Below are 18,666 nucleotides of genomic sequence, written 5' to 3'. Positions count from 1 at the left end.
TTTTCTTAGTCCCAGTATTTTAAATGTAATATTTGAGAAATATTTAGTGAAACCAGCAAGCTATTAAATGCCAGTTTTGCTTCTTGTATTAATCAAACAAAAGGTGTTTATCACAGTGATCCTCATTTTATTACCCATTCTCTCAATTCTAGTCAGGGTAATAAAAGACCGTTACTCATTTTCAAACAGGAACATGATCATGAGATCTCGTTTGTTTCAGAGGGCTATTAGTGAAACTGAAGCCACACAGGTGCCTGTTTGTTACTTTGTGAAAACTGGGCTTCATATGAGAAAATGGAGACCACTGTAGGTGGCAAGTGGTCAGTGACCTATGAAATTGTGTTCCAACGCAGGTTGAGCTTGAACTTGGTTGAGCTTATTACCACTCTGAAAATATTACTAATAACTTCTGATCCAGTTTTGACCAAAGTTGAAACATGAGCTTATATGAGCAAAATCTCAAATAGGTTCAGTAAGGAGTGAGATTCATGCATAATATTTAGGTAATCAATAAGTCTTACTTGGAATATTGGTCTATATCAACATGATTCTTGATGGGTTAATGACCAACGTCCACAAATACTAATAAAGAGATCTTGAATCTGATTAAGGCTGGAGCCATAATTCTATATCATTTTGATCAGAATATGGGCATGTATCATCAAGCTCATGGATGATTTGATAATGATCAAATTAATGAGGCAGTCGTGTATCTGATCTTGGTTGAATTCTGTTATTAGCATGATATTATGCATATTGATTTAAGTCGAGTTCTTTAAATAACATTGGACTGATTAGTTAATTGAAAATGACACTGAGGTATTGACTTGAGTTTGATAGACACATTTACATGTGGTTTGTCTTGATCTAAGCAATGCCTTTCTGGCAAAATCAAACAGTTAATTTGCATACATTGACTGGTCTCAGTTGATGTGCTTGAGTTACTGCTTAAATCATTGATTTATGAACATGTGGTTGTGGACCAGAGAAAGCAGGTGACTTCTGAGTTGTGACTTTTAGTGAGGAAAATTCCATATTGGTAAGTTTGAATGGTCATTGAGACCAGATGACTGTTAGGGCAGGCTTGACTCCAACATCAGAGCTGTAAATATGATCACATTTAGATTTAATGCAGGATGTTTTCAGGAATATCTTATTACAATTTGAGTTTGTTGTCTTTGCAGGACCTGGGCACACCAACAGAAAAAATCTGGCCAGGAGTGTCCAATTTGTCTGGAATGAAGAAATGCACCTTTACAGAGTACCCCTACAACACTTTGCGAAACAAATTTGGCTCCTACCTTACAGATCTTGGTTTTGATCTAATGAACAGGTACTGTAGTATGTTTTTAAGTGGTATCAGTGTGTTTATATATAATATGGCATATTCTGAACACATGCTCATCTTTGTGTAAATTTTTAAAGCCAGTAGCGCATGGATGATCTGATGATTGATACTTCTCAGATACTCCAGTATTTGCAGCCTGCCAAAACTTTAATCCAGGCCACCACCATTTAAAGGTGGTTTGTAAACGCCATGTGAATGTTTTGTACACTTCAGCTCAGAATAAAGATTTGTGAGGATAATAAAAAAGAAGGTTGCTATAGTTTCTTCTGAATCCATAGAAACACAATTTATTAATTATCTGCATAAGCTTTGACTTTTCATTGACTTTGTATTCAAACTCATTACTCATCTGTAACACAGTATTCACCTTAGTTTACATACTAGATGCCATTTTACTTGTTTATGAAGAAAATGACATCAATATTTTGTCTATATTTGGAATCAGCTAATACAGTGATTCAATTTCAGCATATGATGAGCAAAGTTGTTGTATAGGGCATTGCAGATACCTTTGTTAGATGTTAGGTTTTAGACATTGGGATGTTTAAAAAAAATTGGTACTTAAAAAGATTTTTAAAGTATGGGATCTCTATAGGATCCCTTTAAATTCACACTGTATTTTTTCCCTCATTCACATATATGTTAACTTTGCACATACATTTTTTTTTACAGACATTTCCATATTTTGAGGACTCTAGTGTATATTGCTTGCTTTGTGGTCTACAGTACTTTTCACTTTCACCTAGTACCTGACCCCTTATTTGTGAATTATGTCTAGTTATTGTTTTATATGTTGTATGATCATGCATGTAATTTCCTGTGGCATTTTCCTGTTGATTTTGGCAGCTTCACAGTAAATAAAAAATGACACTTGATTCCATATGTGCATACCGTTATTCAGCTTTCTCATCAACATTCCATCAAAATGCTGCCTTAGTCAGCATCTTTCTTTTCTCTGAATACCTGAAGATGTAAAGGTCATCCATTCAGAAGAAAATGTAGCAGTCTAGGCTGTTATGAGCTGCTCGCACAGCACCACCTTTCCATTGTACTTGTTGCTGTTGCAAACAAAACAGATCCTCACAGCACTACCTACTAAATTAGTACCAGAATGGTACAGTGGCCAATATGAACCTGTAGTAGTTAAACCAGAAAAACCCAAGTACTGGATATGAAGATTATTCCCAGGATAGCCAGTACAGGACTTCGATCCCTGAAATTAGCAGACTGCTGACCACATCAGCACAGTCTAGGCCAATGCCTGTGACTTCCAGGTCTCAGTATCTATTTGTCTGGTATACTAAGTCCTGGCTTCAAGACACAGATATCACCTGGACTTTGGTTCATATCGGCATGGTCTGGAATCCATCTAAACCATTCCTGGACATTCCTTCATCCTATCTAGACTCTGGTTCTGATTATGGGCCATAATTCCTATGACATATGGTACCAGACATAGACACCAGAAGTTGGTTGACAGAACAGTTGTATGTGTTGGTGCCACCAGGACTGAGTATAGTGATATATTTTCTTGGTGTATGCAGCCCATATTGCCACAACTACAGTATTTTATTATGGTACAGACAGTCTGGCCTGAACTGGTACAGACTGGCAGACCAACACAAACCGGACATTTCTTTGTCTCATACAGACCCTGTCACTGCTGTAATGACCATTTCCTCAGCAGTCCAGACCAGTCTTCATCTCCAGCACAGATGAGATCAATTCCTTTTATCACTGAGACTGGGTATGCTTTGTCTTTTCAGTATACTCCACCTTGGTCGCAAGATACAGATAGAATTCAACACCCACACACATTCTCTAGCCCTTCATCGTGACCTAGGTACTGGCTAGTGACTGCCATTGTCCTGTCACTGTCTCAGGCCTTTAGTTGACACTGAAAATTATATTTGGAGATTATGTCATTCACTGTCTTAAAAGACTCACTTCACTAGAGCATTTGTGACTACCTGTCCTATACCACTCAAACCATATGAATTCTAAAACACAAGTACCAATTTCCATTCTTGATTTGGCATTGATTAGGGGAGACCCAACCTTCCTTAAATTGATTAAGAGTCTTCTGTCCACTATATCCTCCTGCTCCATCAGTGGCTTCTTACATAATTCTTGCATATTTTGATAATTTAATTCTTGATTTGGCATTGATTAGGGGAGACCCAACCTTCCTTAAATTGATTAAGAGTCTTCTGTCCACTCTATCCTCCTGCTCCATCAGTGACTTCTTACATAATTCTTGCATATTTTGATAATTTAATAAAGACCAGCCTTTTTGAAAACAACTTGTACAGTCTGGACAAGTCGCTGACTTTGCACTCTGTTGAAAGGCAAGCTGACATTGACAACTGCACTCTGGTATTTTGTAGTGAAGTCCCACCTGTTGACAAAGACATCATAGGCCTGGAAACAACAGAACCTTCCTTTTGCCAATGACTGGAAACCGTTTTCAGCACACAACAACCAGTTCACAACATTATGACATTTGGCTACATGCTTGATTGGATCTTGATGTGTCTGTATTTCAGCAACCTGAAAATAGTCATGACCTTTTCCATGTCTGGAAGTTATCCTCACATATAGCTTTTATGCTCAGTCCTCACATATAGCTTTTATGCTCAGTCCTCACATATAGCTTTTATGCTCAGTCCTCACATATAGCTTTTATGCTCAGTCCTCACATATAGCTTTTATGCTCAGTCCTCACATATAGCTTTTATGCTCAGTCCTCACATATAGCTTTTATGCTCAGTCCTCACATATAGCTTTTATGCTCAGTCCTCACATATAGCTTTTATGCTCAGTCCTCACATATATCTTTTATGCTCAGTCCTCACATATAGCTTTTATGCTCAGTAGGGCACCTGAACACTATATGATGCCATTGCTGTATTTATTGCTGTAGCTTACAGGAATAGATACAGCAGCCGTGCTTAAGACCAACACAAGGCCATCTTCAGATCACTCCCTGTTTCTTCCAGCTACTTATTAATTCATGACCATGTAACCAAGACCACACAAAAAACAGGCTGCAAAAGGCAGAAAACTTCAGTCTGGCCTCTTGACCAAGAACATAATATGGTGAGAGAAGGTATGGTTGTGATTCCACTTTTCATCATGGCAAATGTCTCTAAAAGTTATACTTTGGCCAAATTGCTCTATTATGATACATCATTAAGGGGAAGTCTTCACCTTTGACCCTACTCAATTGCCTATGGATATTTCTAGAACATGTACTCATGAAGAGAGTAGTTGAGTTCCTTCACAACACAGACCAACTGGTTCTTCCTCATGACCTTTCAAGGTTGGATCTTTCACAACCAACACCATCAGGCATCTGCAGCCAATGTGGGTATGTGAGAAAGCTTGCCAGTAGCTTCTCGTGGGTCGGTGGTTCTTTCTGGGGTTTTCCCGGGTTCTTCCTCCACCATTTAATACTGGCCGCCATGTATAGCCTATCGTGTGCTGAAAAATGGTGTTAAACCCCACAACAACAACAACAACCATCAGGCATCTGAGTTGATCATGGATATCATGAGGTTGGTGTCCATTGACATTTGAGCAGGAAATCATGCAGGTCAAAAGTGAGCACCCTTATGAAACAAGACACTAAATTCTTTGTATCACCCTTGTATTGTCTTTGATTTCTTGCCTAAATGGAAAATTCCTATCTTATTTAATCCCAGTACTTTATTCTGGATAAGAGGTCCAAATATTCCTTTGGTTTGGAGTTTGTCTCATACAGGAACATCAGATTCGGATCATCCTGGTTGTCCCCTCTCCACTTAATGAGTCACATCTTAGGTAGGGAGGCCCATCGCCATCAGTCAAAACAGCATGCAAAGCACATTTCAATTTTAAACAATTCTTTTATTTGATGAAGTTGTTTCAAATAGATAAAGTACTACAAACTATGCAATATTCTAAAACTCATGTGAAAAAATTGCAGCATTATCTCTTGTACTTTCTTAGATAATGCTTCATTAAAATGACATATTTCATTACCAAACATATCATAAATATGCAAAATTAAGCTTTTGTGCTATGTTTGTTGCTTTGTTAGAGCTTTGCATTTTATCCAAAGTCTATAAATATCTCTTAGTTATGCATACTATATATCTGAGAAAAAAGAACAACTCTGGTAACTTTATTTTTATTTTCAAACTGTTAAAAATCTGAAAAATAACAAAATCTTTCAAAACATACTGCATTTTCTCATGTTCATGAACCAAAATATTTTACTAATTGTCTACCTTTGTAGGTTATCTTTAAAGAGTTTCATCTATGCGTACAATTCTTAAGGAAACACTACTTTTATGATGTAAAGCATTGCAGACAAAAAGACAGGATGGTCTTACAAATGCCACATTATGCATTTTTCTTTCTATCAAGAATTTAAAGTCCCAAGCGTCCATCACCAGAAAATAGAAAGACTCTGTTAATCAAAGTGATCTACAGGTGGCCTAAATAATAAAATACCAAAACATGTTTAAAAAAACATTTATATTTCCTAATTAATTAATTGAAATCTCAGACTTTCAAGGGGAGATAATAAAAAAATATGGACCCAACTTTTCTTGCAATTTAATATATTTTCATTTAATAATAAAAAAAAACATTATGCTTATTTTTCTTAATAATTTACCATCTTGTATTTTCCAAAAGGTTACAACACCTGATGCTGCCAGTTACAATCTTATACATATACATATATATGTATAAAAGAAAACATTATTAATTTGTAGTCCTTTACAAAAATAAAGACAATTTCCTAGAGTAATAATGACCCACAAGTAGATTCTTTCTTGACAATGAGGCTATAGGCGTCAAAGTTTTTGATTGTATTGATGAGGCAAAGAAATTGTCTTGTAAGATTCTTAAAATAATCTAAACTTCCAGATGACGCAGGTGGATCAAGTGTGAGCCAACTTTCCAAAGACTGAAATGGCCAGTTTGGAATCGGATGACTCAAGTCTTCAAACCAAATATCACCTTCTAGAAACACTAGTTGTGCATACACATCTGAAAGACAATTTAGCTCAAAATTAATTAAACTGTATGGAATTAGTAAATATAAATTTTTATCAAACATGTATAAAGTGTCCTTTGAGTTATGTCGATCAATTAATTTATGAATGACTGAAATTTATGTCGATATTCATATGTTTCTTCACTTTCTTATGGGCTTTAAAATTATTTTAGCCATTTAACGCAAAATTAGGGACTGGGTTGGGGACAAATGCCAAGTCCATATAATTATTATAATTGTAAATGCTCTTAATACAAGGACATTTTCAATTTCTTTATATCATGCTAACTGAAAATTCTTTGATAAACCAGTAATGCTTACTGACACATACTATTGCCATGAATTTAGATAAAAGCAGAGTGGGGTGTGCAAAATGCCATCAAATCTTCAAATAGTGAAATTGGTATATATATATATATATATATATATATATATATATATATAGATTATATATATTGGGTTTTAAAACTATAAACTAATGAAAAACTGATTATATTAAATAAAATGACAGTAAATATCATAATAAAAGAGCACAAAATAGAAGAACCTTTATTCAGATTGATTATTCATGGTTATGTCAATTTACTGTGAAATGTGTATTGCATTTTCCCGATAAAGTCGCATGCCCAGTTAGAGTTTAGAAACAACAGCATTATTATTAACATACGTTTTGAGAGTTGTACGAATTGTTTCCATTGAATGCATGCTGAATTACATACTCGGTGAAAATGTGTAACGTAACAACCCATTATCCCTGATCTACTGTAAACATGTGATGAGTTATAGTGGCCATTTTACTCTGGGCGCCCTATTATTTTGGAATCTTAATTCGAAGTGCGGCATATTAATGCTTGCAAAAGACATGATTTAGGGCTCATTCAATGCAGAAAGAAAAGTTTTATCTATCTGACAACACACTCCTTAAAATATCCAGAAATACTGGAGTAAAAAGAAAAAAAACTTAACCATTCTTTTGTTCTTGCTTGTTCTTCATAGTGCGAATACTGTGAGAAATGTCATAACATGAGCTATACGTTAAATCCAGTTGTATTGGTTAAAACTAACACACCTCCAAGCACAGAGCAAATCAAATTGTCCGTTGTTTAAGAAATGCAAAAGCATCAATACCGTGCATTAGTAGGTCACTGACCTGGCCGCAATGGGCAGTCGTAGTGAAAACAAAACATCTGAGTACTTATTTCAAACTCGTCCTACTTTATTTTTAATGAGAAAGTGATAAAAGTTTCAAGAGATAAAGAATGGAAAGAAAGCAAGATAGTGGTGCAGTTTCAAATATTCTGGTTCATGGGGAACCCATCAAAATTAAAGGTTAATTATTGGATTTTCACTGATCTGCCATTAATTACCTATTATGATATCCATGGGCTTCTTTTTCTTAGGTTGGGAATGTCTTATGTAATAGGCCTTCCAGTTCCTGAGTTAAGTCTCATGAAAAAGACGCACATCATTTCCACTATAGTCTGACTCAACATCCCTGTTTGTTTATACCCCCCTACTGATTTAAAAAATGAGAACGTTTAATGTGATAAAAAGTGCACAGAACTAAGTCAATTGAATCATTGATTTATAATTTCTAACCTGACTGTGACCAGAATGGCACTAATGATGGCATTTCCTGCACCATTTCATGCTTAACAGACTTTCCATACTAACATGGTGCCATATTGCGTACACTATAGGCTAGTTTATTTCCATCAGACAACATAATGACGTAGTTCATCCTGTTCGGTAACTGCTGAATAATTGCATAAATTACGTAAAGTTGAGAATTTGGAATTATATCCCTCTGCATATATGAACATAGAAATTAAACCACTGGTTAAATCCACATGAAAAGCAAATTTGTAGTTGTCATTATTTTCCTTTGCTTGATTTGACATTGTAAATATCAGAAGCAGACGACTAATGTTTGTACATCTGCAGTCACGATGCACCCCTTTGCTGAAAATGGACTTGTCCAGAAACTGGAAATGGATCCGAGCATGTCCGTCTATTACACTGAAAACTTCAGTTAAGCATGAAACGCGGATACGGTGATGGTGTTAGGGCCACTCTACTTGGAGTCAGGTTAGAAACTATAAATCAGTGAATGAATTGACTAAGTTCCTTGCACTTTTTATCACATTAAAGGTTTCCATTATTTAAATCGGTAGGGGGGTACAAACAAACGGGTTTGTATTATCAGACTATAATAACCATTGATTGATAGGATATGGCCACCAGTTGGTGTATCCAAGGGAAGATCACTCTTGTCTGACTTCCATCTTGGCAAGCAGACAACCTTTTAGCTTGGGAAGACTGAATATGCAAGGCATTTAATGTATTTTTAACATGTTTGTATAAACCGTACAAGTAATATCAAAGAAACTTAATTTCAGTACAAGAAAATGTTGTTTTTCAGACTAGAATTTTATTCCATCCTAATTTATCATAAAAAAGCAAAGTATAAATTAATACAAGGTTTATAATTCTTTTTACTTGATTAGGTTCCTCACATACAGTCCAGAAAAGAGGATTTCAGCAGAAGAGGCATTGAAACATGAATACTTCAAGGTGTGTGGTACATTTAAATTCAAAGGCACCAATCTAATAAGTATTAAGTATGTGTAATCAGATTGAAGTTTTGAAATGACATTGTAACTATGACACTTTTACATAGTCATAGCAAACATAGAAGCATTCTGGTTTATTATCTTGCATCTAGAAAATACACATGCCATACTTTTTAGCTCATCTCTGAGATCTGTTATGATCGCCCTGTCATCGATGTCAGTGTCTTACTTTTAGTTTATCTCATGAGAGCTATTATGCTAGCCTTATCATCAGTGTAGTGTCTTACTTTTTAGTTTATCTCGTGAGAGCTATTATGCTAGCCCTATTATCAGTGTAGTGTCTTACTTTTTAGTTTATCTCATGAGAGCTATTATGCTAGCCCTATCATCAGTGTAGTGTCTTACTTTTTAGTTTATCTCTACGAGATCTAATACAATAGCCCTGGCATTGATGTCAGTGTCTTACTTTTTAGCTTATCTCTATAAGGTCTGTTATGCTAGCCCTGTCATTACTGTGAGTGTCTTACTTTTTAGCTTATCCCTATGAGAGCTATTATGCTAGCCCTGGCATTGATATCAGTGTCTGCGCATATAAAAGCATATACATATATACAGCCTCAAATGCATCTCAGCCATTATATCTTCCTGGTCAGCAGGGGGCCTTGGGTGGCTGAGTGGTCTAAGGCTTTTTTTTTTTTTTTTTTTTTTTTTTTTTTGCTTTTGCTGATCATTGCCATCAAACTTCTGCCTGCATGGGTGCAAGACTCTGGCTTGACTAATGAGTGTATGTGAGGAAACTTGCCAGTAGCTTCCTGTGGATCTGGTTCTTTGCAGGGTTTTTCCTCCACTAAGTATACTGACCATCATGTATTGGATATCATGTGTTGAAAAATGGTGTCATACCCATAATAAATAGCCATCCAACCAGAAAAATGCTTGGTCATGTCAATATGGGGTTTTAACTAAAAGACTTTTTGATTTCTAGTAAATCATAAATTAAAATGGTGCTGTTCTGATGTCCAGTATGGTCACCATGGAAGCCATCTTGAAAAGTTTAGAATGGGGGTTTCACCAGAAGCTTGTCTGATTGGTCAAAAGTAATATTTGTGCTGATTTGTTGTTCATTAAAGCAGCCATATTGTCTTGAAAGTCTTATCTTTATTCCTTCTAGATGTCAAGTCATATCAGCATACTGTTTTTCTTATGATGTTTTTAGTTGGTAGTAAATGAAATGGTGCTAATCTGACATCTAGTATGGGTACCATGACAGTCACCTTGAAAGTCTTGTTTTTGCTACAAAATGGAATGTGATATTGTAATGGAGTTTCCACCAGAAGATCAGTTATGATTTCTAGTTGATTCTGAATGAAAATGTTACCAATCAGGCCTCAAATATGGCAGTAACAGTGCACATGTTAAAAATCTTATGACTAATTCTGTTGAATGGATGGACATCATATCAATATGCTATCTTTTGATGGTGTCTAGATTGCCCTCAATGGTCAAGAATATCAGAGATAGTTTTAACACTCATTTCAGTAGAGCATCAGTGCCTTTAGTTTTAACACTCATTTCAGTAGAGCATCAGTGCCTTCATGGGATTCTTGTTATCAACTTGTTATAGTACCACAAAGTTTGATATCATAAAAGAGAATGGTTTTTATTAATTATTTCTTTTATGCTCTGTCACAGTATGTATGACTTGTACAGAACCTGACATTTTACCAAATCTGCATTTTATTTTCATTTCATCTGAGTTCTGTTTGAATCTCAATATTTTTTCTTTGTTTGTCACTTCTATTGACTATTTCCTTTCATTTTCATTCATTTGGTATACATTTACAAAAGGTGGCATTTCCATTTTTAATATTATTAGGTAGATTTGTTGCTTTCATTTTTGTCATGTGTTGTCATCACATTCATGGCTGTTGCTATAATAGACTGGTGTTAATAACAGTTTCAAGGTGTATAAGCAATGGGACACAGTGAAGAATCTATAAGCAATGGGACACGGTGAAGAATCTATAAGCAATGGGACACAGTGAAGAATCTATAAGCAATGGGACACAGTGAAGAATCTATAAGCAATGGGACACAGTGAAGAATCTATAAGCAATGGGACACAGTGAAGAATCTGATCTGTGCTTATCCTGCACAAGGACATTTAATAATTGAAAATTTAGTGGCCCCTCAAAATACAAGTACATGGATATTTAAATATATTTATTATTTGGATTTTCATTTCATTTTTATTTACAAATCATTGTTTGTTTTTTTTGGCTTTTTTTTTCATTTGTGCTGTGTATTTCATTTATGATCATATTGCATTGCCAATTTCAATCACTTGTGAAATTGCCAGTTTCAGTGTCTGTATGGATGCATTGCATGTCAATACTTGTTCTATAGTGCTGATTGTATGTGAAGTTTAAAAAACAAAAAGAGAAAATAAATACAAAAAGAACTTGTCTTAGAAAGGGACTTGACCGTCATTATTGAGGTCACTTTAGTTGCAACTTAATATCTACAGAGGTAGCTTGAGACAACTGAAAACTTTACAGAGTTAACTATGTAATGGTTGATTACATTATTTTTCTTTCTTTATTTTTATTATTATTATTATTAACTAAAATCATCTGTCATTGCATTTTTATGTGATTGTTGTATGTGAACAAGTAATGAACATAAACAGCTTACCAAATATATATATGAGCAGGTAGGCAAATGCAAATGTAAATTGCATACTCATGCAGCCATATTGCTGCTTGAGCATGGTATGCATGTAATTGCATGCTAAATCAGTACAGCCTATAGATGTACTATTCATTTGGTACAGAGCCAGAACAGGTATTGAAATAATTATGCATGTTATCTCTAGATCCATAATATGTGTTTTTATGCAGATTTACCAAGCACCAGCCAGTAACTTTCACATTTTGTAAACAAAATGTCAGATTTTGAGTTTGTGCATCTTCTGTTGAATAGGAAGCACCATTACCAGTAGACCCATCCATGTTTCCCACGTGGCCTGCAAAGAGTGAACAGCCTCGTCGACATGCCAGCTCACCCAAGCCACCGTCAGGAGGAAAAGCCTATGCCAAACTTCTGGTACGATAAGTTTATGAGTAGGAAGAAATTATTGTAAAGCACATGCTAGTTGTAGTGAGACATAATCACTTTTCTGGCATCATCATCATTGTTTTCAAGTTTGAGAAGGTTTTTATTCAAGTGTTTTTAATTTTCATATATTCCATAAACCTTTGATGCTTGTCATACTTGGTATGAATAATTAATTCTAAAATATGCTTGCTGTCTTCTACTTTGGGGTCAAGTTCACAGTCATTGAAAGTTTGCATGAAGTTTCTGGTTTAAGATTTTATTTGCTTACGTTTCCTAAACGCCTTGATGGATTTCTTCATATTTTGGTGGAATCATAATGAAATTAATGTAATTCATTATGTGGCATACTTATATATGCCCAATTTATCTTGGGTTTAAGGTCACAGTCATATAAAGTTTTGGTTACATTATTTTCATTTGGTAATATTTCCTAAATAACATTTAATTTTACTTGTCTGAGGCTAATGTAATTTATTCTGCAATATATTTTGTCAACTTGTTGACCTTGTTTTTAAAGTATGTTTTGATTGTGGACTTGATATGTAGGCCTGGCTTTCTTGTTTTATGCCCCACCATAACATTGGTAGGGGAATAGAGTACTAGCCTTACTCATCTGTACATCACAGTTAGGCCCTGGCCTTGTTTTATGCCCCACCATAACATTGGTAGGGGAATAGAGTACTAGCCTTATTCATCTGTACATCACAGTTAGGCCCTGGCCTTGTTTTATGCCCCATCATAACATTGGTAGGGGAATGGACTACTAGCCTTACTCATCTGTGCATCACAGTTAGGCCCTGGCCTTGTTTGATGCCTCATCATAACATTGGTAGGGGAATAGAGTACTAGCCTTACTCATCTGTACATCACAGTTAGGCCCTGGCCTTGTTTTATGCCCCACCATAACATTATAAGGGGTATAAAGGGCATACAATATTAGACTTATTCATCTGTCCATTGCAGCTAGGTCCTCACCTTGTTTTATGCCCCTGCATAACATTGGTAGGGGCATAGTGTGTAAGCCTTATTCATCTGTACATTACAGCTAGACTGTGATCTTGTTTTATGCCCCTGTATAACATTGGTAGGGGCATAATGTGTAAACCTTATTCATCTGTACATTACAGCTAGGCTGTGACCTTGTTTTATACCCTTGCATAACATTGGTAGGGGCACAGTGTGTAAGCCTTATTCATCTGTACATTACAGCTAGGCTGTGACCTTGTTTTATGCCCCTGTATAACATTGGTAGGGGCATAGTATGTAAGCCTTATTCATCTGTACATTACAGCTAGACTGTGATCTTGTTTTATGCCCCTGTATAACATTGGTAGGGGCATAATGTGTAAACCTTATTCATCTGTACATTACAGCTAGACTGTGATCTTGTTTTATGCCCCTGTATAACATTGGTAGGGGCATAGTATGTAAGCCTTATTCATCTGTACATTACAGCTAGGCTGTGACCTTGTTTTATGCCCCTGTATAACATTGGTAGGGGCATAGTATGTAAGCCTTATTCATCTGTACATTACAGCTAGGCTGTGATCTTGTTTTATGCCCCTTTATAACATTGGTAGGGGAATAATGTGTAAACCTTATTCATCTGTACATTACAGCTAGACTGTGATCTTGTTTTATGCCCCTGCATAACATTGGTAGGGGCATAGTATGTAAGCCTTATTCATCTGTACATTACAGCTAGGCTGTGATCTTGTTTTATGCCCCGGTATAACATTGGTAGGGGCACAGTGTGTAAGCCTTATTCATCTGTACATTACAGCTAGGCTGTGATCTTGTTTTATGCCCCTGCATAACATTGGTAGGGGCATAATGTGTAAACCTTATTCATCTGTACATTACAGCTAGGCTGTGACCTTGTTTTATACCCTTGCATAACATTGGTAGGGGCACAGTGTGTAAGCCTTATTCATCTGTACATTACAGCTAGGCTGTGATCTTGTTTTATGCCCCTGTATAACATTGGTAGGGGCATAGTGTGTAAGCCTTATTCATCTGTACATTACAGCTAGGCTGTGACCTTGTTTTATACCCCTGCATAACATTGGTAGGGGCATAGTATGTAAACCTTATTCATCTGTACATTACAGCTAGACTGTGATCTTGTTTTATGCCCCTGTATAACATTGGTAGGGGCATAGTATGTAAGCCTTATTCATCTGTACATTACAGCTAGGCTGTGACCTTGTTTTATGCCCCTGTATAACATTGGTAGGGGCATAGTATGTAAGCCTTATTCATCTGTACATTACAGCTAGGCTGTGATCTTGTTTTATGCCCCTGTATAACATTGGTAGGGGCATAATGTGTAAACCTTATTCATCTGTACATTACAGCTAGACTGTGATCTTGTGTTATGCCCCTGCATAACATTGGTAGGGGCATAGTATGTAAGCCTTATTCATCTGTACATTACAGCTAGGCTGTGATCTTGTTTTATGCCCCGGTATAACATTGGTAGGGGCACAGTGTGTAAGCCTTATTCATCTGTACATTACAGCTAGGCTGTGATCTTGTTTTATGCCCCTGCATAACATTGGTAGGGGCATAATGTGTAAACCTTATTCATCTGTACATTACAGCTAGGCTGTGACCTTGTTTTATACCCTTGCATAACATTGGTAGGGGCACAGTGTGTAAGCCTTATTCATCTGTACATTACAGCTAGGCTGTGATCTTGTTTTATGCCCCTGTATAACATTGGTAGGGGCATAGTGTGTAAGCCTTATTCATCTGTACATTACAGCTAGGCTGTGACCTTGTTTTATACCCCTGCATAACATTGGTAGGGGCATAGTATGTAAGCCTTATTCATCTGTACATTACAGCTAGGCTGTGATCTTGTTTTATGCCCCGGTATAACATTGGTAGGGGCACAGTGCGTAAGCCTTATTCATCTGTATATTACAGCTAGGCTGTGATCTTGTTTTATGCCCCTGCATAACATTGGTAGGGGCATAGTGTGTTAGCCTTATTCAGCTGTCCTTAGCTGAGTTATACACCTAGGTCTTATCACAAGCACTGTGGCACAAGTGTTAAATGAACTCATTGCAATATTTTTTTCTGTGGCTTTTTAAATTTTTTTCTTGTTTAGCATTTGTTCAGTTGGATGGGAAATAATGTTTAACATGAATCAGAAATTGTTTGATATGGTTTTACATGAAGACTTATGTATTTTGAAGTGATGCATTTGATTTGTCTGCTTTTATTATTATTGTTATACTAACTGATATTTTTGTGATACAACTGAAATAAGGTTTATCTCTATTTCATATATCATTCAAGATTTTTATGAAAATGGATTGCAAATTTGTATTGAAGTAACATGATTTTGTAATTTATATAATTTACATTATGCTTTATTTTATCACTTTCTTTACATAAAACTCAATTTTCTGATATGCCTTTTAAGATAAGATAAGATAAGAATTCTTTATTTCAGACTACAAAGTCCTTACCTCTAAATTAAAATATAATTAAAAAGTAAAAACATTGTAAACATAAAAGAACATATATGTCATACATACAAGTATACAGATACATTTAAAACAAATAATTGTGCCATGCAGTGTTAAGAAGGAAATTAAACGGCACATTTAAATAGTAATTTTAGACTTTAATATCCCACTGTTTGCATTAAAGTTACTGGTATCTAGAGTTATTGATACTAGAAAATAAAGTTTAAATTGACCAGAAACTAATAGATTTAGTTCATCATGAATTTTGAATCAACTTTTAAATTGGGTCTTAGAGAAATACTTAAGTAACTGTTTTAACCAATGACTTTTCTTTCTATGTAGGCTGGTGATGATGATGACACATTGGCTTCTGGTGGGTTCCATCTGACAAATGCAGCAAAAGGGGTGTCTGCCGTAGGACCGGGATTCAGTCTGAAGTTTTAACTCAATTGCATGATAATAAATTTTAGCCACCACTGTGAAGATCTCACTCACTCACTGCAAGCCAGCATTGTTCCATCAAGAAGATATTGTTTGGGCTTCCCGAACCATGTCATTTATATCTTCTTTCATTCTCAACAAAATGGAATATTTGATTCACTGGCTCATATTTATTATCATCAGCAGCAGTGTCATAAGCAGCAGCAGCAAAGTGGTGCAAACCTGGCACAATAATTAAAAAAGTGCCCAAAATGCAAAGCTGTTGACATTTCTCAGCTTTTCTGTCAGCCTTTCTGTCAGCTTGTCTTGGCAACTTTATCACGTGATTTTAAAGTACATGAAGTTGAATTTGCTTCCTTGAGTTCATATGTGAATTGCTTGTTTAAGAATGAGTGTGTATAAAATGTTGGAGCATTTAAAGTTTTAAAAAATCTGTGTTTTTACAGAGCTGATGGTCCAAGTGATACAAAATCACTTAAATATTAAGAGGGTGATGTGCGTTTTCCCTTGTTGCTAGTAGATGAATATATATCTGCAAGTAAGAGTCATTATATAGACAGGCATGGACATAATGGCCCTGTCACCCATTGTTCATAAAAGTAAAAACTTGAGCATTTAAAAATTCATCAAATTTGCACAGGTTGAAGATCGTTGACTCCTGTTGTCAAATAGACCAAGCAGAGTATATTGGCAAACTTTTTGAGTATGATAGTGATTAAAAAAGAATACATTTGTGGCAGATTTATAGCAGGTTATAAGTCAAGGCAGGTGGGGCAGATTTATGGAAGGTTGTAAATCACTATCTCATTTTGTTGGTTTTATGATTTTCTTTTATTGGACTGTTATTGCAATTTTTTAAAATTGTAAAAGCAGTTTTCTTTTCATATATAAATTGCAGCAGTGTCATTCTTATGACTCTCTAATCGAGTTTATAGCTGTATGATACACTTAGGCAGCAATAATGTCTTATCACTTCATTTTGAACTGTGCAATATGCATTGAGTTTGCATAAGCAGGCCTCCATAAGTCACCAGTTCTAAGGTTAGAATGATTGTTATCTTTTCTTCATATTTTTATGTCAGTTAATAAAAGGTGTGTCGAGTATCATAACAGTTGTATGTGAATATTTGCATTACAATATATTTATAGTGTGAATATAAAATATACCTGTAGTCTGATTACAAAATATACCCGTTGTCTGGTTATAAAATACACTGATGATCTGATTACAAAAGAATAGTATACCACCGAGAGAATATCTGGATTATTTTAAGACTGATGTTGTTAATGAAAATGAAAATCGTAATAAAATATGCTGTTCATGCTGTTGAATTATACTTCTGTTTTTTGTCTTCTTCCCTAAATGCAGTTACTGTATTAAATTAGAAAATTGGCAACAGTATCTGTAACAATCAGTTGTGCCAGATATAATGGTGTCTAGGAGTTAATGGAACTAGACACACACACACACAATCTATGAATGAATAATATTTATCTAATAATTGAGTTTTATGGAGCAGATTTTGCAGGAAACAAAGCATTCATTAATTTTGGTTGACTAATAAACACTGGACACAGAGCCATTTTATAAACTCACATGGCCATTTTCTACAAACTTAATATCAAATTCTGTCCACCACTGCCATCCAAATACTGTTTCTATGTACACAGTACACTGCAGTATTCTATCCTATTACCAGATCTATCTTATATAATATCCTATTCTGTATCCTATCTTATGCCCTGTATTCTGTGCTGTCTTGTATGCTGTCCTACATTGTATCCTATCTTATATCCTTCCCAGTATTCTATCCTAACTTATATCCTGCCCTTTATTGTGTTCTATTCATATCCTGCCCTACATTGTATCCTGTCTTGTATCCTTTCTGGTATTCTGTCCTATCTTATATCCTTTCCTACAATAAATCCCATCTTATATCCTGTCCTACATTGTATCTGATCTTAAATCCTTCACTGTATTCTATCCCATCTTATATCTTCCCCTACAGTGTATCTTATATCCTTCCCTGCATTATATCCTATCTTGTATCCTATCTTACATTGTATCCTATCTTGTATCATGCCCTATATTCAGTCCGATCTAATATCCTGCCTCACATTGTATCATATCTTGTATCCTTCACTGTATTCTATCCTATATTATATCCCTCGCTGTATTCTGTCCTACCATATCCTTCCCTATATTACATTCTATCCTATATCTTTTACCATATTCTATCTTGTATCCTTCCCTATACTCTCTCCTATCTTGTATCCTTCACTGTATAATATCCTTAGATCCTTCCCTATATTTGGTTCTATCATACATCCTTTCCTATCTTGTATCCTGCCCTACCTTGTATCCTATCTTATATTCTGTCTGTATTCTATCCTATCTTATATCCTGTCCTACATTCAATCCTATACTGTATTCTAATATTCTTCTATATAATCTATCCTATCGAGTATCATTGTCTGTATTCTTTCCAATCTTACCTACTGACCTGTATTATGTTATATCCTTCTTTGTATTTCCTATCTAATGTCCTTTACTTTATTCTGTCCTATTTTTCATCCTTTCTTACATTCTATCCTATCATATCCTTCCAATTATGCTGTTCTAATATCCTTCCCTTTATTTTATTTTATCTAGTATCCTGC

The 18,666-nt window shown here is 35.4% G+C and overlaps 1 protein-coding gene across 2 annotated transcripts in view; it reads left to right on the top strand.

The window, feature by feature from the left end:
• The window catches only part of LOC149781323 (uncharacterized), a 59,610-nt gene extending 42,273 nt beyond the window's left edge, over window positions 1–17,337 (top strand). For both annotated transcript variants that reach the window (XM_089935421.1, XM_089935422.1), the window contains 4 exons: window positions 1,185–1,333; window positions 8,903–8,969; window positions 11,951–12,073; window positions 15,907–17,337. In XM_089935421.1, the coding sequence (XP_089791547.1) occupies window positions 1,185–1,333; window positions 8,903–8,969; window positions 11,951–12,073; window positions 15,907–16,008 (441 nt within the window). In that variant the 3' untranslated portion in view covers window positions 16,009–17,337. The remainder of the gene's footprint in view (window positions 1–1,184; window positions 1,334–8,902; window positions 8,970–11,950; window positions 12,074–15,906) is intronic.
• Window positions 17,338–18,666: the final 1,329 nt, after the last annotated feature.

This window comes from Sinohyriopsis cumingii, chromosome 15, assembly GCF_028554795.1.
Source record: "Sinohyriopsis cumingii isolate HCF-2022 chromosome 15, ASM2855479v2, whole genome shotgun sequence".
In the NCBI taxonomy this organism is placed as follows: Eukaryota; Metazoa; Mollusca; class Bivalvia; order Unionida; family Unionidae; genus Sinohyriopsis; species Sinohyriopsis cumingii.
The sequence above is the reverse complement of the archived record's forward strand: the minus strand, read 5'-3'. Positions and strand labels throughout refer to the sequence as shown.